This window comes from Bactrocera latifrons, unplaced genomic scaffold, assembly GCF_001853355.1.
Source record: "Bactrocera latifrons isolate USDA-ARS-PBARC rearing strain unplaced genomic scaffold, ASM185335v1 scaffold_103, whole genome shotgun sequence".
Lineage (NCBI taxonomy): Eukaryota > Metazoa > Arthropoda > Insecta > Diptera > Tephritidae > Bactrocera > Bactrocera latifrons.
In genome coordinates this window covers 613,774-637,207 of record NW_017534442.1, presented here as the reverse complement: position 1 = coordinate 637,207, position 23,434 = coordinate 613,774, and the positions used below count along the sequence as shown (strand labels likewise).

Here is a 23,434-nt window from a genome sequence, read left to right as displayed (position 1 = left end):
CCTCTGTTGAACATTGAGTCTCTTGCTTTATTTGTTCTAGTTCCGATTGAAACACATATGTATTCGTCAACATTACCGCTTCTATTTCCATGGCCATTTGTTCTCAAACATCGTTCAGATCGTTAAACTCTGCCATTTGCGAATAATTTTCTCCTCTGAAATTTATTTGAGAATCCCAATTTTGACACCAATTTTAACGGATTTCTCGATAAATCGTCTACCTTGTAACGCACTCTTGAGTTCGCTCACTGAATTATAAACAATTTCAATGGAGAAACTTCCATAGTCGTGAAAAATTGTGCTCTACCTTGTATGAATTCGCCGTATCCGAATTTTTGGTTTTATCGATAACATTTGGTCGTAATTTGCTTTCAGTGTTGCATTTTTAAGCCTATTCTAGCACAATATTTTGGTCAGAACTCAAGTACTTAAACTTTTTTCATTACCAATTATTATCAATTGAATAGCCTAATAATATATAAAATTACAATATGTTTATGTCTTGCATATAGATGTTACAAAGAGATGAAATTTTAAAGTTTAAATTAAAAAGTTCCGGTTTTAAGAAATAGTATTGCGGTGTTCCGTAGTATAGCTGTCTTTTGGACCGAAATTTAAAATTTGGTTTTACCACCCTGCCAAAAGCCGAATTTGTACTCTATTCGAATTTTGTAAATTCCTTTGTTGGATTTTATTATTAACGGAAATTAACACGCGAACACATCTTCTGAACTTCTGTCATTTAGTGCGCTAATGAGTGGTGGAAACAAATAGTAAGGAAATTTACAGGTAAATAGGAGTTTGATTTTATGACAGTGAATGTAATTAATTCAATAAAAATAGTGAGGTAGGTTGAAAATAGTCATTTTTAATATTTGCGAAAAATCGATTATGCCTGAGTGTGGTAGAGAAAGTTTGAATTGCATACCACAAGTTGAGGTTTGGTTCATCATTAATTGGGTTAGGGGGAATGCATATATGCAGAAAATGCATCCAACATGGCTCCCGTTGAATTTCTGTAGCTTGAAATTAGCAAAGTAAAAATAGCCTCGAACTGTGACGGTGCTTGCAAGTTAAGCAAGTAAGGCGACATTGGGTTGTTCCACAAGCGTACCAAAGATTGACGTCCAAAATACCAGCGGATTTTTTATTTGCTCGTTTGTGTGCGTATGTTATGCTTCGACTATGCCGTTTTTGGTGCACTTCCATTTTTGTCGGCCTGTTTCGCTGCCTAGCAGACTGTTGCCTTCTTTTCGTAATGTTCTCCAGCTGTCATTTAAGATAGCAGCTGCAAAATTAATATAGGGAGTATCATTTACTGTGGTTCGAGTTTCTTCAGTCAGTCAATCAGTTTTAGTGCTTTGTCGAAGCTTTTATTTTTGTTTGCCTGGTTCAAAACCAGATATAATCGGTTCGGTCAAGTTTTACAATAAACGTATGGAAGAACTTCAATTCGATTGGAATTGGCACATACTGTGTATTTGTAATCAAGTACAACAACTATGTTAGTAGACCGTAGCGTTGGTAAGAGGTAATGCAAAGTCATAGAACGGAAACCGGCCAAAGTGAATAATTTTTATTATTTTAGGCTCAGGTACGTAAATATTGTCTGATTCATCGTTCAAAATATGACTAGCACATATGTATGTACATAAGTACGTAAAATGTGAGTATTAGTTTATAGAAAAATTGTTAAAAATATTACATTTGAAAATAGTCTTACAACAGTTACATAAATAACTTAATGAATTCCGCTACATTGACAGTTTACGTGTTAAGATAAATTTTCAAATAATCCAATTTTTGTATAATCCGTATAGAGATATGTTCATAAAAGCAAAACGTCTAGTACTATATTTTCAAGTAATTAAATCATTAATATGTATTTATATCAAATGAGAAAAGCGTTTTATCAACTCAATTGTAAAAATTGTTTAATTATATAATTAACAATTTTGTAATAACTTACTATTTGGAAATTACTGGTGAAGAAATTGTCATTGGGTACCCCCTACAGTACCAATATTTTATATAAACGCTTTCAAAATGCGTTACCGATGGTTAGAATTCGTTGATTGGACAAATGATTGTCTGTTTTGTTTTGTGTTTGTGACTTTTAAATAAATTGGTTTGTACATGCCCTTCTCAGTTACTGGTTATAGCATTAACAATATTTGCTAACGAGTACGTTGCGTTTTTTCTATCTCCATAATGTTGATCGCTAACTAACCGCCAGGATATGCGAATCCCTGTTCCAAATATGACTTTATGAGCTATGTATATCGTGGGTGGACATAGTGATTTAGCGGAAGGCTCAGGTGTTAGGGAAATAAAGTGATGTAGTTATCCTCGTCGTATCATAATATAATATATGTATATAAAAAAATGTTATTTCGGAATTTTTTTTTTTTACATATCTGAGGGATAAAGATATATTGTCAGTTATAAAACTTAATTTTAATTAAAAATCTATAAACCAACTTTAAATATTAGCATTTGATAATACATATATGTACAGAAACGTATATACTTCACTTATGTATGTTATATATATATACTATATATATATTATACTCAAGTACATATTTTCATAAATGCCATAATTACGAGGTTTTTGCACTCGCAAGAGTTCATTGTTGTTCTGTAAATCATTGCTTCTCTTATACATACAGTCATGGACAAAGAAATAACATGCTTCGAGCATGAAATAAAACGAATATAAATTATATTAATATAAACGAAATTGATTTTTTCATTAGCAAAGAATAAATTTGTAAATAAGTATGTTAACATTTGTAAAAAAAAAAATTAAAAAGATTTTTCAATAGTTGTTTTAAAATAATTTATTGAGTCAGCAATTGCGTATTTAGATTCGGACATAGAAATAGCACGGTAGGAGTAAGAAGTGGTATTGCTTTTAAGCATTGAAAACGTTAAAACTTTGTAGTGTATTCACAAAACTTAAAACTGATTTGAATAATATAACTGCTGTTTCTCTACCGGTATTTTTATGTGCGCAATTGGCATATCACACTGATTTCTACCTGTCTCTTATACACATCTAGATGTGTATAAGAGACAGCTTCATAACTATAATGTTGCTGCAATAAAGTTGCCAAGGGTTTTACATTTAGCTTTTGAGAGAGGACTTGTCATGACAAACAATACACTTGTAATATTATCAAGAGCTATCGACTAGTCGCCAGCAATTCTCCACCGCCCACAAATGATGTCACTTTACATGTGTCTAGTATACAACTACGTAGTAGGGGGAACTTCCATCTTTATCTCTAAATATACTATACATTTACATTTGCGTACATATATTATATTTTGGATGTTTGTGTTTCATATATTGTTAAGTACATATAAATCCGACCGACAAAATGCGTATTTTATGCATAAGGTACAGTATGGGACACAAAAATAAGGACACAATAAAGTAATATTTGATTACAAATTATTTCGTTTCTGTTCAACTTTTTTGTTTGAGGTGGCATTTCATGCAGCTAAATTGGTTTTTGGGCATTCGCTAATACTCTTAATATCTGAATGTGGAAAATAAAATAAAGGCAGAAAAAAACAGCACCAAGCCCTATTTACGCAAAAACCTCACTGCAAAAGAAGTAGGTGTCGCAAAACTAAAAACGCAGACGATAATTCTATTCCAGCAACATTATAGTTATGAAGAAAACCGTGTGCTATGCCACTTGCGCACACAAAAATACCGGYAGAGAAAYAGCAGTTATATTAKTCAAATCAGTTTTAAGTTTTGTGAATACACTACAAAGTTTTAACGTTTTCAATGCTTAAAAGCAATAGGCATATTTCAACAATGTCTACTGAAATTTTGGAGGACTCTCCGCAAATTGATTTTGTTTTTTGTGCCGAAAATGTTGGTCAGTGTATGACTTATATTATATAGTATACGTGTATATAAAATTACTTGGATTTCGCTACTCTGGTTGCCATTTTATACCTGAAGGTATTTCTCTGGCATTGATTCCTACAAGTTGCAAGAGTAGAAGATATTCGGTTGCCGCCGAATTTCGCCGTTCCATACTGGTTTTACAATGAAATGTTTTTGATTTTATTTTTTGATAAAAATTTAACTTAATGAATGATGGCAAAGGACCTCCAAGTCGTTTGATACCAAACGAGGTTTCGGACAAAGCGACTCCCTTTAGTGCGACTTCTTCAACGTACTCTGGGAGAAAATAACATGAGCTGCAGAACTAAATAGAAAAAGAACCATACCACCTTCTATAGAAGGTACAGCTGCTGGCGTACGCCGATAAGGAAGCAAAGCAAATAGGTTTGGTAGTGAACGAGAGCAAGGCGAATTATCTCCTGTCATCAAATCAACAGTTGTCGCACTCGTAGATAATTTCATTTATCTTGGTACCAGTAACAATGTCAGCCTCTCAGAATTAAAAGACAGGGGCTATGCTGCCTAGGTAATGTCGTTCGAATGGAGGAAAACTCTCCGCCTAGGGAAGCAGAGGAAGAACTCTCCGTTGGAAAGACCAGGTGGAGAAGGACTTGATTCGCTTGGAATCTCTAATTGGCGCAACATTGCGAAAATAAGAAACGACTGATGCGCTGTTGTAACTCGACTATAACCGCCGCGAATGGGCATCTGTACAGAATGGGCCTATCAGCTTGCGCCAACTGCCGGTTCTGTGACAGGGAGCCTGAAACTCCGGAGCATCTGYTGATCGACTGCACAGCAGTCTGTATTCGCAGAGCCAAGGCCCTTGGAGTTCCATTTCCAGATAGGGATCGCATTGCCTCGCTAGCGCCTAGCAGCCTACTGCACTTCATCAATGGGCTGGGGCTAAGCGAGGCAATGTAAGGAAGGAGAGGGCACAATAGACCAAAGGTCGCAGTGCATTCCTCATTATCATTCATTCATTCATTCATTCATTCATTCATTCATAACCGCGTAAGCAAGCTTTATTTACTGGCTTATTGACACCTAAGTGATGATAAGTAGACACAAAAAAGTCTAGTCGGTTCGCCTTACTTTCGTTTGACTTTTCTGGTTTGCAATTTCATACAGCACTTTCAACAAGTAAACCAGATTGATTCTAAATAAGTATTAACCGATCAGTTATCCTGTACGTTGCAAACATTTTTTTATCCCAACTTGTGCACCCTGCTAGCGATTTGAGAATTTTGTTGGGTCTCATAGTTTCTGTAAGATGGATAACAGATGCGGTACTATTTTGAAATGCCATGTAAGTTGTAGAATTTCAATCTGACTTACCTGTATTTTTATTGCTGTTTTTTTTTAATATTACATTCAATAAGAATGGACTATGTCGAACTCAAGACACTAAAATATTACTTAAGCAACATTTTAATGATGAGTCCTTATTTATTTTTTTATTACCCCTAGAAAAGTTACTATGTTGCTCTATATAAGCGTTTTGAAAGATATAGATATATTTTTTTATTTTTATTCGTTTAAATTTTTTGGATGTGCAGGATAGTATACCTTAACCCACCAATTTCTTGGTTGATGTTCTACTATATTAGTGAATCACTGCGATGCTGATGAATGTTTATGTATATAATTGAGTATATGTATATGTTTATATACATACAATATGTACAGGTATGTATGTATGTTGCGATTGGCAGTGAGTGGCAAATTTTATTTTGGCACAGACACAAGAGAGAACATTGAAAATAAAAGCAAGAAAAAGTGTTGTGAAAGTTTTCGTTGCTGATTTTGCTTTGTTATTATTGTATTCACTGGTTTACTATTACCATCATTGTCATTGTTACTAATGTTGTTAACATTGTTGTTGGTGTGGTTACTTTAGATGCGCCGCTGCGGCAACTAACTGTATACGCTTGAGTGCGGCTAGCAGCGCGCCAGTCAGTCAGGCAGACAGTGAGAGTCATTTGCCGTGCCAGCCGTTGCCTGGGGTGTTGTCTATGATTCAGTTAGTTTATGCCAGTCTACCAGTCGTGCTGTTTCGCTTAACTTGGCCAGTTATTTCGGTATAAGCGTTTGTAAATCAATTAGCTTAATTTAATATTTTTTACACCGATTATTTGAATATACAAAATGCGTGTAGATATTTAAAAAAAAAAATTTTTTTCTTTGTTTCATTGTTTTTGCAGACTCACAACATCTATTGTGTTCATTAAAGCCTGTATCTGCTGCAGTGTATCATCTTTCGCATAAGAGCAAATTATCTTACATTAAAAGAACAATTAATCAATGAATATGACTTCCACCGAAACTCGTTGCGGCCTTACTTGCAGCACTCGTCCATCCAGCCGTGTTCTAAAGCCACCTGGCGGCGGTCACTCCAATATCTTTTCTGAGCCCGAGGTCGCCGTTAATGCGCCACGTCCGAAATACAATCAACAAAACTCTTCCAACATGAATGCTTGTATGAATTCGACGGATCCGAATCAAAAGGTGGAGAAACTACGCGAAGAGATCACACACAATAAACAAGCCCAATCGGAGCCTGAAACACAAAAGGCCAACACGGCTGCCACCACACCTACTGGCGGTCCGGCTAGTCAGACTGGCGGCAATGAACAACAGTCACGCGGCCGTGTGCCTCCCGGCGGTTTCTCTTCAGGTGGCTTCTGGTAAAGGGTCGGCAGTTGAGTAAAGTGCGGTGATGCGATAGTAGCACCACACAAGCAAAGTAATATAAAATATTTAACAATATTATTTGTACGCATCGTACAAATTGCAACAACAATAACAATCGCATTTACTTCGACTATTCGCTCCTCTCTATACAAACAACAAAAGAATTGATTGTTTCAGCGTCTCTTAGCTGCAGCAATGGAAAATTAAAGAAATTCACAAATTTCAAGTATACTTCCTTCCTAATCTATATGTATTGCCTTTGTGTGACAAAAATTATTATTATTATAAATAACTTAATTAAAGATAAAAGCCAATTACTATTTCTTAAGCCAAAGTGCAGTGGGCGTGTGCGTTTGTCAGTTGAACGAAGTTATTTTTGCATTAAAAATGAAAAAAATTAAATTATTTCGTAGCACTTCTTTCTTTTTGTCTTTTTTCTTTTTTGACTAATAGCGCTATGACGCGCTTTCCATGACATTTGTAGAACTATTTACTGCCTGCGCGCGCTCGCACTCTCGGCTCTTTTGTACTTATAATTATATTTAATTTATATGTATATTCTGTATGTTATATATACGTGGTATAGTTTCTATATAAATTGGATACTTATGCATTTTCGGCTGACCGTAAGAAAATTATGGAAAATACACTTTACAAAGTATTTATGCTTTGAAGTTGTTTACATTTTTTCAAAAGATAAAAATATATACAAGAACAAATATACATAAGTTTGATTTTCGTATCCCAAAAAAAGTGTTTTTTATTTGTCTAACAATCTTAGGATGTTCTACATAATCAATTCACAGATTTGAAAATGGTTTATAGTATATGGATATTAATTATTTATATGTGTGTATCCATAGCGAAAGATATATGTATAATACCTACATGTGTGTCTCAAACGGCCACTTTATTTGACTTTTGGATACTTTATCTTTAGTCTTTATATTGGAAATAAATATTGTTCTCTTTGGACCTAATAACCTTTCTTTGTGATAAGAAATTAGGCCTTAGCATCGGTCAGATTTTAATGATATGTCTAGAAACGAACTATATTCTGGTGTGTTTTCACTTTGTTCTTTGTATGTTTAGCCGAGGTGCCGGTGGTTAGTAATTTCAGAATGTTATTGCGGCACAGTACCTGGATCACAATAGTAAATAAATGGAGGAGTAGTTGCTGTAACCATTATCTAGACCCTGATTGTGCGGCTTCATGAAATGAGTGATTAATGTCATGCGAAGGCTCATTGCATGCAGCATACATATATGTATGTATGTTATTATGTTTTCTGAATGTATGTATGTATTCTGAAGAAGCATAAGTTTAATCTGCAGCAGTACCCAGAACGAAGTTGCGGGAGGGTCACTCTAGACTCATGAGGCAATTCGAGTTTTTCTATTGTGAAATTGTTTGTAGCTCGACTGTGAATAACGTTTAATACAGGTCTGAAGTCAGTTGCACACACAGTGTGGTCTCTTGATGTTAATAGGCGGCAAACTCTGTTTCAAATAGATGACTGCAAATAAGGATTTCTATGAGCGTATCCCAGCAGAAACTGCTTGGTGATGAGTTCGTTCTGTTCCTAAACCGGAAGCATATGGGCCTCACTGAGGCATTTTGTAATTTTACGGAGTGCACTATTCTATCAAGTTTGTAGAATATTTGTATGAGTCCTAATGTATCCAGTCGACCATACAAGTGATGTGTAGCCGGCCGGCCGATTGCCTTGTTATCAAAGCTATGGTGGTGTTCTTCTAGGCTGAGATGGTAACTGAAAGTTGGTAAGTTAGAGGGGTAAGCGGAATTCCCTTGGAGTTCTACTGAATTACTACAGGGGTATACAGAAAGTTACCGTATACACTAATCAACAAAAGCAGGAAAACTTTGAGCTCCTTTGGAAAGACTGGGTGTAGAAGGACCTGCCTTCGCTTCGAATCTCCAATTGGCGTCCCCTTGTAAAACAAATAAATGACTAGCGCGCTGTTGTTATGTACATATGTATCGGAACGGTGGTTTTTATGTACACCTTCAGTGTTCCAAGGCGTCTAGTCAAAGTCCCAGCAACCGTTCACTCGATTTGGGGTTATGTACATTTGGGGCAGTAAACTTTATTCTTTTGTTTTGCACTGCACTATTCTCAATATAAGTATGTTTTTATTATATGTGTGTGTAATTATGTATAATAGTAAATGGGGTTAATAACCACAAATCGGAGAAATAATACACATTATACACGTAAACTCGTTTCGTTCGTATCTTTATTGAGACTTAAAGTACACAAGCAAAAGTTTTTTTTTTACTTTTACTCGTAATTCTACAAACAAAAGTTCTCATTGCCTAAAATACATATGCATGTATGTACATATAATTAACACATTTATCTACATTTGACTGTTTCCATGTTAGATGCTAATTGGGTACTATGCTATGCTATGCTATGTAACTTGTTCAGCCTCTTACGACTTATGTATGTACATAAATATCTGTATTACTATGTAAATGTACATATGTATGTATATTTTTCGTTTTATCTTTGGCTCAAACCTGTTCTTTATTATTGATTGAAATACAAACTTTAAACTCTTTGGCATGTGTGTTAAGGTCTGCATTGACAAATTGATTAAACGAGAAAAAATTACTATTTAATATGCAATAGTTTTACGTTATTGACAAAAGATTAAAAGGAAGAAAAAACAAACAATTTTACTTTCTTTGGGAAACTTTTGTCCAAATTGTGTACCTTTTTATTTGCATATTTTGTGCTGTTTTGTGATGGTCTTTTTGTTTAAATTTCTTAACTTAGTTATAGTTTAAATTCAAAATTAATTCAGCTTCAGTGTAGTCGGATATGATAGTATTAATTAATTTACAATTCACTACTTAATTATATCACCAGTTTTTGTAGTACTATTATATAATAATAAATGACTGCTTCGACATATTGAGCACTTTTACTGGCCAACGGTTTTGTTGTTTGGCTAAGCCATTTACATATGCATGCATGTGTGTATATTTCTGTATAGTACGAGTATATGGCGAAGTCACGTGGATGTTGCGGCATTGACATTGACTTTCTGCATTCAAGTGCAATTCGTAACTTACTTATGCATGTGGGTATACAAAAATGCAAACATGCATACACACATACGTACAAATGTATATGTAGGAGCTTTGCGTTTGCTCTATTTATTTTTATTTTATTACCTCCACCACCTGATGTGTTTTTGACCGAAATTACTTTTTATCACTCATACATATATGTAAAGTGGATTGTATACATATTCAAAAATAGTATGTATTGACTGCAAGTATCGCAAAGTGATCTAAAATTAACAAATAAAGCAAATCGATATTAATCACCTTACTAGATCTTAATGGCGTGTGTACACTACTTACCGATAATTAATGTAGGTTGCATGCGTCTCATTAACATTATATACATGTCTATGTACAAACATTTGAATATTATATACAAATCGAAATTAAAGCCATTTACAATTCGTTCTTCTTCGCAGGTTGTTCACCTGCCAGTTTGTTCTGTTCCATTTGGTAATTGTATGCGCGGCCCAGTTGAACGACTTGTGTCAAACCGACAAATAAATTGACGGCAAACAGACTGTAGTTTTTGGGAATGATAACCAAGGAGTAACGTGACCAAATGATACCGGTGGCGGCAAGTGCTGCACACTGGGGCACCGAAAGAGTTTCAGCCGGACGCGCCAAGTCACTGAGACCAGCTATGACAAGAGACTGCAAAACGAAGAAATCATATCTTAATTGTTTGAATTATTAAAATTTATTTTAAAAAAATTGCATAATTATTACATAAGTTTGCTAACTAAATTGATTTAATAATATTCTTCAAATACATAGGCATATTCCTTAATATTTGAAGGAACAATGATTTTATAGTAAATTCACACATAAATAAGTTTAAAATCAATCTTAAAAATTTCAAATTATCCCATTTTTTTTATTATTATTTAAAATTATGAAAGAAGTTCATAATTAGTAATCAGTCAATTTTTTTTCAACTTCGATATTATCACCCAACCTAAATTTAGGCGCCATAATCAGAGTGGCATGCTCTGTAAACAATTTCCCGTCTTTTTAAACGCAATTAAAAATAGGTTGTTTTTTCGAAAGGGTGCAATCGAGTTGTTACCACGCCTACAAATGAAGTTATTTGTTCAGAGCTACAAATACTACCAAATATTTATATATACAAAATACATTAAAAGAAATAGGTGTGCTAAAGCCCAAAATTGCTTGAAGACATTTCATCAGTTTATTATAAATTGTTGCTGTGTAGTTTCAGTAAAAGAAACACAGATTCGGTATCTATAACTATTATTCTAAATGTCTCATCAAAGTCTTTGCTACGACGACGACGAGAAAAGACGAAGGGTCCGTAGCGCTCGACCTGTTGTTGTTTTAGCGTTTTTCCAGACACTGCTTGAAAGAAAGCAATAAGTTAACTGGTTAAATTTTGGACCAGGAAAGCAGTCATTATTACGGGTTCGGATCATAGGGGTTTAACTTGCCACAATACCCAGTACGAATTTGTGCTAGGGTAACTAGAGCTTTTGTTTTTCTGTGGGTACGAAATTTACTGGGATGGAGTCAATGAAGGTGTTAATGGTGTCACTATGAGTAGCGCACAGGAAACACCAAAATCGATAATGAGCGCCAAAAGAATCCTCGAGTGAACACAGTCTTACTATTAAAAAAAAAAAAAACTTCTCCGTTAATAGTTAGTATGTTATTCTATTTTAAACAGGTTATATGACCGCTTTCTACTATTATTTTTGTTATACATACATACATATATTACATATACATATGTACATAAAAAATTGGCTTATCTACAGGCATTTACTAAATTTTTCCGCGCTTGCATTACATATTATATAATAAGCTTTGTTGAGTTAGCATACTTCAAAACCGATAACAAAATGATATCCAGGTTAATTGTATGAGGTAGATCGAGTTAGGTTTATAGGGTATGTAGTGTTGCCCAACGATTGGAATTTAAGTATGATTTGCCCAATCCACAAAAAGGGTGACCCCACAATCTGCGCCAACTACCGTGGGATAAACCTTCTCAACATCGCGTATAAGGTTCTATCGAGCGCCCACCGTCAACAAACTGATTGGACCTTATCAGTGTATTAGTGATATTGATATCATCGGCCTCAACAGCCGCGCCGTTAGTTCTGCTTTCTCCAGACTGGACAAGGGAGCAAAAGAAATAAGTCTGGCAGTGAACGAGGGCAAGACGAAATATCTCCTGTCATCAAATAAACAGTCGTTGCACTTGCGACTTGGCTCTTACGTCACTGTTGACAGTCATAACTTTGAAGTTGTAAATAGTTTCGTATATTGACAGAGTAGGCAATTGAAAAGTAAAATCTCCTCTCGACGAACAACTGATGAGTCGACGTTGAGAGTTTACGAGAGAAAAGTTCTGCGAAAGATTTATGGTCCTTTGCGCGTTGGCCACGGCGAATATCGCATTAAAAGACAGCGGCTACGCTGACTAGGTCATGTTGTCCGAATGGGCGAAAACACTCAAGCTCTGAAAGTATTGGACACAGTACCCGCCGGGGGAAGCAGAGGAAGAGGAAGACCTCCACTCTGTTGGAAGGACCATGTGCAAAAGGACCTGGTTTCGTTTGGAATATCCTATTGGCGCCACGTAGCGAAAAGAAGAAACGACTGGCGCACGGTTGTTAACTCGGCTATAATCGCGTAAGCGGTGTCTACGCCAGTAAAGAAGAAGAAGTGTTCTTATATCGTTCAAGTTAACTTTTTAAATATATAAAATACATTTTTTAATTAGTCGGTCCTTAGCAAGAAATTAAGTAACGGTAGTATAGTTATTTAAATGCTATAGCATTTCCTACAGACACATACTTGCATTATTACATTATTACCTAACGTAACACCTCAAAATAATGATAATAGATATGTACATATGTATATGTAGTAGTTGTAATAATAATTTTATATGATTCCATACGATGTTTGTCTAACTAAAAAATATTATTAAAACTCATATAACAATTAAATAAATCAAACAAAATCTTAGAAAACAAGTAAGCAAAGGCTAAGTTTGGATGTACCCGAACGTTTCTTACTATTGCAACTTTAAAAAATCAAAGCCGCCGTTGGCAAAACTTTATTTTAAAAAAAGTTGCGAAGAAGTTAACATTCATTGTTTGGATTATAATCAAATTTTTATTTAATTAATTTATACTATAGGTCAGAGATTAATTAGCTTGATGACTATGTTTTCCCGTTAGCGAAAGGGGTTAAATTGAATATATTGAGATGATGTGCAAAACGTCAAACAAAGGATATAAGGTTTGGACCAAAGTCTAAACCAATTCGGAATTAAACTATGGTAAATTCAATATTACACGTTCTACTCGTACTTTAGACTCTCTCAGTTTCATTGAGGTACCTCACATACCATCAACAATATAAGTATACGGATTAAAGTCAACCCTGATATAAGTTATATAGGGCCTAAGGCAAGTTACACCATTATTAGATAACTCAGATATTGACCGATATATTCAGTATGAAGTAAGCCGAAAGTTCGAAAGTCTTTCAATTGGGTTTAATGGAGATTATTAATGCGATTAAACATATTTTTGATGTGCGAGTACGTTATTTTGAGAAATGAATTTTCTTCGAATTTCAATTATAAATCTCACAGATTGACCGATAAATCAGATGGAATATAAAATTGTGTTATATGGATTTGTCTGATTTCTGACTGGGCGGGGTTATAATCCCATCACCCATTTTCACAGAGGACTTAGGGTTGCCAAAAGGATTTGTCCTGAACGAACTTGGTTAATATAGCTTCAGTGGTTTAGGAGATATTTATATTATACTTATTAGAATGAGTGGACACGCCTACTTTAAACAAAAAAAAAAATTAATCATAGATGACTCAGTTGTACTAAATAACAGTCTTTAACCTTATTGTGGGGCTTAGTTATGGCACTTTAAAGCCTTTCGACGAATGGCGCTTGGTAGAGGTGGCAAGTCCGATTCCGCCCATCTGCAAAACCAAAAAACAGGTTTACCAAGTTTCATCAAGTTTGAGCTCTGTCCGTATATAACTCCATATCTATTTCGATTAGTGATTCACGCAACCGTTAAGTGAACAAAACTATTATACGCTATAGCAACATGTTGAAAGAGTATAAAAATTGGCATACATACATACGTCTTAAGCGACAGTAGCAGACAGGCAAATATTTACAGTTGCTTCTTTAGTTTATTATACACGACGCGTGCAATTTCATAACCAATCATGCTGCACTGTCTGCTAATATGATTATCACTTCCTTATCAGTTGAGTGGATGAGATATGACTGGGCGAAAATCACTAGATCATTGGCTCACTTAAATAAAATCACTACCCACTCATAAGAAATTGTATAACATATATTTGAGGATGAGCTGATAATGTGAATTAATACTTGATTAATACAGCGAGTATAAACTGTCCCCATACAGATTCGTATGTTATTATCCTTATTTCGTTTTTTTCGCTGATTATGTAAGACTTTTATAAAATAGTCGTTTGCAAAATACTAATATCAATATTTGCCTGAAACGCTTACCCATTTGAAAAGTGGTGCCCAGAAGAAAACAGTTTTTGGTCCTGCAAGGAATATCAAATGTCTAATTCCAATTAAAGTGTTTTGATGTATAACAATAACACTTACCAGCTGGATGCTGCCACAATGGTCGCAACTTTTCGGGCACATGTTTGTCCACTGAGCCAATAAGAGCATTGTAAATTTTGTTGGGAAATCCTTTGCCAGCGGTAGTGGCTGATGGCGGAGGTGGTGGTGGTGGTGCTGCTGCTGGAGGTGCTGAGGAAGCCATTTTATTGTTGTTATCTAAGCACTTGTTTCAGACTTTTCTTTCGTTTGAGATTAGATATTTTGTATTAGTTACTCGTATTTACAATTTTCTAACTTAATCCCAAAGGCAAGGTATACAAGGTACCTTACTTGAACAATTACTGGTGTTGACTTCCTCACCGTTTGCCAGATAGTGAAGAACTGAAATCTAAATACGGAGTAAAGAAATATGAAAATGAAAGGTAATTCGCAAAAATAGAAAAGAAATGTACTGGTTTATATGTATAGAAGCATGTAAACATAGGTGAATACAAGAGAAATGTGTGACCACTAGTGAGAGGCTCGTCACTCGGAATATGCGTGACAGTGACGCGCTTTCAGAGAGTGAAAAGCTAACACATTTGTTTAAAGGAATGAGAGCGCTCAGTGCTAGTGGGTGTTTGATTAACTGTGTACCAAAGTGTTTCACTGTCAAATTATAAACAAATTCATGTACATATGTATGTATAAGTAAATTTCTACAAGAATGAGCGAGCTGTGGAAATGAACGAGTCGAGGCCGTTTGTTGATTCCTTCGTTATGTAAATACAAAATTTGCATACTGTTTAGCATACTTAAAACAATATATACCCTACAAGTATGTTCATATGTAATAGTGATATGAGAATGTTTAGAAGTTCAGCAAAGAATCAAATGGTATTCTCATCGGTCTAGACAGCATCTTTTTATTATATTATAATGAATGTAATATTTGTCTGATATGATTACCTCCGGTAAATTTGAAAATTCACAATTATATTTTAGATTTGATTTATTTCTTTTTAATTTACAGCATTATTTTTCTTACATAATTTGGTGTGTAAGATTAAAACACGTTCCATATATTATTATTATATATTTATCGACAATTTTCGGCAAAAAATATATCCGTAGAATGAGAGATACATACATACATATGTATATTATGTATCATACACTGAGTAGGGTACGAATTATTTAATAAGATATGTACATATACAGTATGTGAGATATACATACGTACATATAGTTATATAGCTATTTAAAACACTACTTCGAAACATTTCCGATGATGCACAACAACTACCGGAAAGCACAACACGCATTTTGACGTCACATGCACAACATTGACCTTGATGGCCAACTAGTGTTGTAATGTCTCAAGAAAGCGACAGACTGCAGTCACTTGCTTGGCTGCATGGCACAAAACGTAAAAAAAATAGTGCGCAATGCATCATTAGAAAAACACACACCCAATTGTTGGCTGCTGCCAATTTCCGTGAGTAAAAATAAAAAATCAAACTAAATGCAAACAGCTGCAACGCTATCAAATTGAGTAAAATTTTGCAGCAATAATAAACTGAAAAGTGCGCGCTACGGAAATAAAATTTGCTTGTCACTTATGAATTATAAATTGAGAGAGCATCGACTCATTTCTGCCTTATATGTACATATTAACAAATGTGAAATATATAAAATATAATTCACATGTTGGAGTTTCTTTTAAAATAACCAAAAACTGAAATAACTTTTCTTTTTCACTTTTAACGAGAAAAAACGGACTTAATCACCATACCATATGTACTTTTTAAATATCTAACCACATTTAATTACATTCCAGCACAACAACCCAATACCAACTGAATTAGCGAATATAAAAATTAACCTCTCTCATTGCCATCAAATAAAATTCTCAGCTAGTTACAAAGTTTACCCTAACAAAGTTGCTAACGTAAGCAAAATTCGCTAATAAAAATCAAACAGAAACAACTTAGCAAATGAGTACGTTTAATACAAAATTGTTTTTATAATTAGAAAACAAAAATACATAATATACGCATAAAGACTCATTCACTCTCTTAGCAGCCAGCGAAAACACATGCGCTATTCGCTATTGAATCGCAAAGCAGCAATCACGGCACTGTAGAAAACAAGATTTCGCTTCTATATGTTAGTATATATGTATGGACATATGTAAATAGTCGTTTGAGCAGTCGTAGCTACCGACGTACTTACCTGTCAGATAACTAGTTTTGCTCTTTGAGATTTTATGATTCGAGGATTATCTGATATAGAATTGTACTGGGGATTTTAACACCGATTTGTTTAGTGTTATACTCGGTAAACTTTTAAATTAGCATACACTTGTGAATATTTCATTCTTTATTAAATAAATCAGCTGTTTTTTTTTTTTTTTTGTTTGAAACAGAAATTCAAGGTATTTCAACATGTGATATTTTATTTCTCAATGTCTGTCAGTTAAGTTATAGTTCAAAACAGGTTAATTATCGAAAGGAGTTTTGATTAAGTTAAGCAGAACTTAACTGACAGATGGCTGCTAACCACACATGTTATTGTCTACTCAGTAAAAGTAAAAAAGTAAAAGTTATGATCGGTAAACCGACTAACTTGAAATGTAATACACTTTGAGTCTCAGGGTTACTAATTGCGTTGTGAAACCCTTTATTATAAATATTAATATATGAACATGGGTGTATGTCCATGCAAAAAGTATGCTTTATCACCACTACATTTATAAACCGCTCATATAAAAGATGAGTATAACGCCAAGATTACTGCTACACGTGGAACAGACTGTGTTTGTGAGACTCACGACAGTGGAACCAATTATTTTTATGAGCGCTACGCTTTTGTTGAATAATATCAGTAATAGAAAAATTTGATAACGAATAATATAATATTTTAAAAAATGTGTAACTCCTTAATTTACACTTAATTAATTTGGATCTTACTTTATTATTCAATTATGTTTTGGTTAGATGAAACGTTATTGGTTGTCTGCTTTTAGTTCTCAGTAAAAAAAAATATCTTTGAACTTGAAAATGTGTTACTGTTATTAATTGAAAAATTGTGAATTTTATTTAAAGTTACCTTTTACTGTTATAAAATACAATTTAAAAAATAATTGTTTTTGGGAATAGTCGCTATTACTAAAAAATACATTTAAAGATTAATTTATATCGAAGCCGAATAAGTATAAAACATTGATGACAGCACAACTCACTGAAAATATCTAATTCGAGTACATAAAACAAGATTATATAATGCGATAATTTTTTGTTCCACTTGTTTTGAACTTGGCTTCTATTCGATTTTGGATTTATTCGACTTATTTCTCACAATTCTTCAAGTTGAGCACCGACCAAAGGGTGCTTTTTACGATCAATAAATTTTCATTCCCACCAGACTTGAATGACCAATATTAATTTTTTTTTTTTATAAAACACACTTCACTCCGATTTATCTTTTAAGCCATACTGATAATTTAAGGCGCGTGCCACTTGGTATAGCTGTGTAGTTGCGACAAACATATTTACCATGAATAAGGAATAGTTCTTAGGGATTATGACCAGCGAGTACCGAGACCAAATTATACCAGTTGTGGCTATAACTGCACATTGATTCAGTGATAAAGAATGAGCGGGACGGTTCATATCTCCAATGCCAGCAATGACGAGTGCCTGGAATGTTTCACACACACATTTGTAATAAGATATACGTATAATAACATAAAGTGAAATATTGAGTTACCCATTTGCATATCGGTGCCCAGAAGAATACTGTCTTCGGACCTAAAATGTTAGGAACGTTATTTCAGAGCATTAAAGCCGGTTTTATTCGAGTTGTTATTGTTGTTGTAGCATTGAGAGGGAATTGCAAATTAAATATAATCAGAGTCAAGCAAGGGTATTTAAAGAGAGAGCGTGCGATTTTCACGGATTCGTATCATATTTAGAAGGATGTTAGATTAGCTGGTTTCATAGCGCATGAAAACAGATGATAGTGTTATGTGAAGACTCTTTGCATGCAAGATTGAATTCTGGATATGTAAGAGTTTAGCTCGCAGTATTCTCAACTGGAGTTCTTGTTCAGCAATGAGAGTTGGTTTGATCCTTAACACGCCATTCACTGGGAGGATTCGACCAAGGTGTTGATAGCTCCACCGTCAATGGCGTTTCGTGTTGGTTTCATTCGAGATCTGACCGGAGTGCTGTCGGATAGCGATTTGGAGATCTTGTTCTGACCCGTTGCATTGCACTCCCTTATCCATTTTATAAATAGAGTAGCTAGGGATTTACTAGAGGATAGACTAAGGCTACTGACATTGAAAAAGCGAAAACCGGTGCGGTGATCGTTATTAACTTTCAAACATATTTCAATATCATACATACTTCGAGATAGATAGTGGTGTGAAGAAGATTCCACTTTACATAACCCCCTTTTTGATTCTTCAGCATTCTTCACAATGATGTTACCAGCGATAGTGTGTCCGATAAACAGCATAACCTATTATCTGGATTGAGAAGCCACCTGCCTTTATTTTTGTGGGCAACCGCATTTCTACGAACGCAATCGTTGCCGAACGTCAACTTAAGCCCGATGGACCCTCATAAAGGATCTCAATTTAGACGTAGTTTTGTGGCCAATCCACTTGTATGCGTAAAGTCTAACAGCAATCATTGTCCAATCCGCGAAATCTTGATAATCGTGTTATAATTTAATGTGAACACCCTTCGTTTGACAAAGCGAAGTGTTCAAAATGTTATCAAGAAATCAAATTCCCCAAATGCCAAAGGTCCAGTCGAAATAAACATGTTTTTCCTTTAGTCGGGTATGCTCACCTGCTGGATGTTCCCACAGCGGACGCATGGACGTCGGTACAAATTTATCTGCGGTGCCTATCATACCATTGTAGATACGCGATAGTGGTCCTACTTTTCCGCTCATAGTCACAACGTTTGGTGATCAATGCAATTTTTATATTTTTTTTATATTTGATTTGATTGATTTTGGCTGAAAGAAATTTGCTTACATTATTGAATTTTTCGAGATATTTCAAATTAAATGTGATTGAAAGCTTTGGAAATCGGAAATAAAATTGAATGAGCGTGCAGTGCTTCAGTACAAACTTTGTGCGCCTAAAAGTATGTAAGCCTGTTAGTTTTATTTTAAAAAGTGAACAGAGATACATACACTTATACGTAGAACGTCTATCATATGATATCTCTGAGTGAATACACAAATATAAATTATCGAATGGTTGCGTAATTTGGAAATGGATATTCCTTCTAGTCCACTGGAATATACTCTTTCAAAAAATCGTTTCGAAAAGTTAGTAGTAGTCAAGAGAGGAAGTAACGGAGCAATTTTTGTAGAGTAAATGAAGTGAAATCATCCAGCGGACTTGGAAGCTTTTGAAATACTTAGTTTGCGTTAAAAAAACGCAATAAAATTGAAACTCCAAGTTTAAAATGATCAAATTTGCAGTAGAATGCAATTTTTTTAATTACTTGTACTCTGTTCTCGCTGGTTTAAAGGAAAGCCATTTGAAATTAATTCATTGATTTTACGATATTCCAAGTCCATTCCAAGAGTTGGTAATGTTCCGGTTCGTATTTTCCCCTTTATTCGCTATCTAGTTCAGTCAGTACAGTCTGGAACTATTTAATGACGTTTTTGAAATTTTCGGAATTTCTAGGAAGTGCGGTGTATTTAAATAGGTTATTGTAAGCAAATTAAAGTTGTTGTTTTGAAAAACGGCACTATTCATACATCAAACTACAAACGAGTGCACTGTTGAAGTGGACTTTCTCACAGGTAAAAAAAAAGGTTTCGAAAGACTTAACGACCTGCTGAAACGCTACTTCTATTCAGGTAACTCTTTAACCATTCACACATGCTTATGAAAAAGGTTGAAGAGCCTGGAACAAATACTGTACGTTAAAATAAACACTAGATTGTATTTTACATGTAAAAGTATAAAAAATATTATTTATAATTGTTTTTATCTTTCATTTCGTTGGTAAGTATAAGGAAAACTAGCCAATTGTGGAATTTAATACTAAATACTTTCGCGTACAGAAAAAGTACAAATACTTGTATATCGAGACATCAGCAAAACCTTGTTATACCTAAAACAATCAAGTAAGAGCTAGAACGAGTACAGCAGAACGTTAGAAACTAGGCGCGTGAAATATTTCGCACGTCTACAAAATGGTGTTTGAAATTCCGGCTCACTAATTTTCACTATGGATCACGAGTTCAGGTAGCTTCAATTTTATATGTATATTTTGAAACAATTCATGAACCGGCTGACGGGTAAATCATTCTCCTTCAGTGATTCTAGAAATTGACCGTAACTGATAATAAAATTTTATTGGATACAAATAATTAGCAAAAACTTTTCTGGAATTTTTAATTCTTAGGATCCCCTACAAATCTGAAAATAGTTGTTGGATAACAATAGTTTAAGGGGGTAGTCAGAATTTTCAATTATTTTTTTTTTTTTTTGAATTTTCGTTAAGCGTATTATCTTAAAAATATTCTCTGCAAATTTCACGTTGCGATAATTAGGTTTTGAGTTATTCGACAAATAACAAAGAGAACTCGGGCACTTCAAAGCGCTAGTGTGAAACTTTAAACCCGTCTCAAAACTTTGAATTGGTGACAACTGTAACTCGAAAACCGCCCAGTAGATATTAATGAAATTTATACGGCTTTTAGAATACATAATAAACTCGGACCTGATCGATGGATTTTTTCCCAAAAATTTAGAAAAAAAATTTCCTAAGGCCGCCATTTTGTTAATTTTTGAAATAAACAAAAAATCATTCGATTATTCCCAGGATTATCTATTTATAAAACTAATTTTTTTGTCCGATTGATTTTAGATGAGTCTCCAAGGACTTATGGTTGTCACCGCAAGTAACTTTTTTTGGAACAGGGTCAACACAAACAACTATAACTTTGGTAATTAATATTTTTTTTTTTTTGAAATTTTCGAGACTTCAAGTCAACACATTCCATAATAATGCCATATTACTACATTTGTAAAATAACACGATTTAATAGCAAAAAAATACTGAAAAATGCTAATTTTTCCTGCCTCTGACTACCCCTTAATAAACAGCAATAACTCAAATTATATTTCTTCACACTCATTCCACCCACCGCGATACACGCACGCATACGTATGTATATAACAGTAAAATTGTAAAGAAAACTCATTTTGTTATAATTATACTTCACTTTGTTTTCTTTTTAATAAAATTTAATTTAAATAATTACTTTATTTCGTAATTGTCGAATGCAAGTGTTATATTTTTTAAATATACGCTTGCTGCACTAATATTAATATTAATCTTCTTATGTTTTCATATTATTTAATTTGATTTATTATTATTTTCTGCACTGTACGAGATTAAAAAAAAAATATATGTATGTATATACCTATTTGTTTCGGTATCTTTTTATGTGAATTAAATTCTATACCGAAAATTCTGACGATTTTACGTAGCTTACTGCCTAATTCTTATCTTTGCTTTGCTTTGATTTGTTTTTTTCATTTTTTATTTATATACTTCTTATTAACTTTTCCTTCTCGTACGCATATGCATACACACATTTGTGTATGCATTTACATAAGCATGTGTGCACGTATGTAAATGTAGGTGTAGGCGCTGTCGGTGCCATACAGTTCTTCTTGCTGTCCTTTGCTGTTATTGTTGGTGGTCATAGGATGTATCTATGAGTGCATGTATTGCATGCATGTACGTTGGATACTTGCAATAAAAATATCGGCAAAAAGTTAATAATTTAATAATGTTGGCGGGAATTGATTTTGATTTAAGGGATCCACAGACTGCATGTACATATGTAAGTATGTGTTAGTCGTTTTACATACATTTAATATGTATCCATGTACATGTACAGTAAAAAGTAAACTTATATTTCATTCAATCTGAAGTTGTTTTATATTTTAATATTTTTTTGGCGTCCAATCGTTTTAAATAAAACCGTTTTTAGTTTGAATTCGATAGGAAAGTAACATTTACGAATGAACGATTTCTAACAAGGTAAAATTATATTTATTAAGGCGAAGCAAAAAATAATTGAATTAAAACCGTAAAACGTAAATAAATAGTCAGCAATATACATATATATATGCGTGAGTACGTTGAATGGGTGGAGAAGACGTTGCTAGTATGGAATATGGCCAGCCAATTGGAAAATGTTGTTATGGGTCAAAATATACATACATATTTGCATGTATTAACTATATTAAATACAAGGAAATAATTAAACAAAGTGGCGACAAATAATACTTACAATTTTTTACAAATGTATGAAATTCTCTTTTTTTAAGTTTAAATAAAAAAAGCAAGATTTTAAGATCTGAAAATAATGTCCGCAGAACGAATGTATGTATGCCCCTATATGTTCATAATAATAAAAGGGGAGAAACTATTTGTTAAATGGCCACTTATACTCGTTTTATATATTATAAAACAGTAATATTTTCAACCAAATTTTGTAAAAATAATCCAGCAAGTTCGGTCAGTTATTCGTAGAAACAATACTGCAACTGGTTTATTTTTGCACTGGCAAATGTAAATGTAATGACATTGAGTTCCTATTAATTCCTTCCTTCCTTAATTAGTTAAAATGGAAAATGAAAACTCGAAGAATTTTAAAAGTGTTGAGTAAAGTTGCAGGATCATGACCGCAGGCGTGAAGAGTTGATGTGCAAACGATGTCAGACGGAAACTCAATAGATCGTTTAACAAAAGAAATGCAATATTTGCACAAGGGTAAAGTAGTTGTTATAAAAACTATAAGAACATTATTATAATAAGAAAATTAATGTTATGATAAAACTGTAATGATATTTATGTATATATTAACAACAAAAACAATATTAAAACATTCAAATGGTTACAAATTACGAGTAATCTTAACAGCGATATTTCAAAACTTCCTACCAAAAAAATTAGGAATATTTGAAATCAGGACATGTACAGTACGTAAGCGAGATATGCTTAAATTTTCGAAATTCTTTATGTGAGCAACGAAAAATAATAAAAAAAAAAAATTAAAAAA

The 23,434-nt window shown here is 33.8% G+C and overlaps 3 protein-coding genes across 8 annotated transcripts; 1 reads left to right on the top strand and 2 right to left on the bottom strand.

Annotated features, from left to right (window-relative positions):
- Positions 1–678: 678 nt before the first annotated feature.
- LOC108968504 lies at positions 679–7,348 on the top strand. 5 transcript variants are annotated; one of them, XM_018932592.1, is made up of 2 exons: positions 679–789; positions 6,136–7,348. In XM_018932592.1, the coding sequence occupies exon 2, from the start codon at positions 6,236–6,238 to the stop codon at positions 6,620–6,622; it is 387 nt and encodes a 128-aa protein (XP_018788137.1). In that variant the 5' UTR covers positions 679–789; positions 6,136–6,235; the 3' UTR covers positions 6,623–7,348. The 5 variants fall into 5 exon arrangements, with proteins under 5 accessions (XP_018788137.1, XP_018788160.1, XP_018788168.1 ...); XM_018932615.1 differs by having other exon boundaries at positions 683–773; XM_018932623.1 differs by lacking the exon at positions 679–789 and adding an exon at positions 829–847.
- Positions 7,349–8,858: 1,510 nt separating this feature from the next.
- LOC108968499 (mitochondrial pyruvate carrier 2-like) lies at positions 8,859–16,167 on the bottom strand. 2 transcript variants are annotated; one of them, XM_018932568.1, is made up of 5 exons: positions 16,110–16,167; positions 14,375–14,723; positions 14,270–14,310; positions 10,023–10,376; positions 8,859–9,949 (listed from the first exon to the last, which is right to left on the bottom strand). In XM_018932568.1, the coding sequence occupies exons 2-4, from the start codon at positions 14,535–14,537 to the stop codon at positions 10,119–10,121; spliced, it is 462 nt and encodes a 153-aa protein (XP_018788113.1). In that variant the 5' UTR covers positions 14,538–14,723; positions 16,110–16,167; the 3' UTR covers positions 8,859–9,949; positions 10,023–10,118. The 2 variants fall into 2 exon arrangements, with proteins under 2 accessions (XP_018788113.1, XP_018788125.1); XM_018932580.1 differs by lacking the exon at positions 16,110–16,167 and adding an exon at positions 15,558–15,706.
- Positions 16,168–17,473: 1,306 nt separating this feature from the next.
- LOC108968332 (mitochondrial pyruvate carrier 2-like) lies at positions 17,474–19,376 on the bottom strand. The gene is made up of 3 exons (XM_018932301.1): positions 19,177–19,376; positions 18,086–18,126; positions 17,474–18,015 (listed from the first exon to the last, which is right to left on the bottom strand). Exons 1-3 carry the CDS (start codon positions 19,280–19,282, stop codon positions 17,785–17,787), a joined length of 378 nt encoding a protein of 125 aa, XP_018787846.1. The 5' UTR covers positions 19,283–19,376; the 3' UTR covers positions 17,474–17,784.
- Between the last annotated feature and the right edge of the window lie 4,058 nt (positions 19,377–23,434).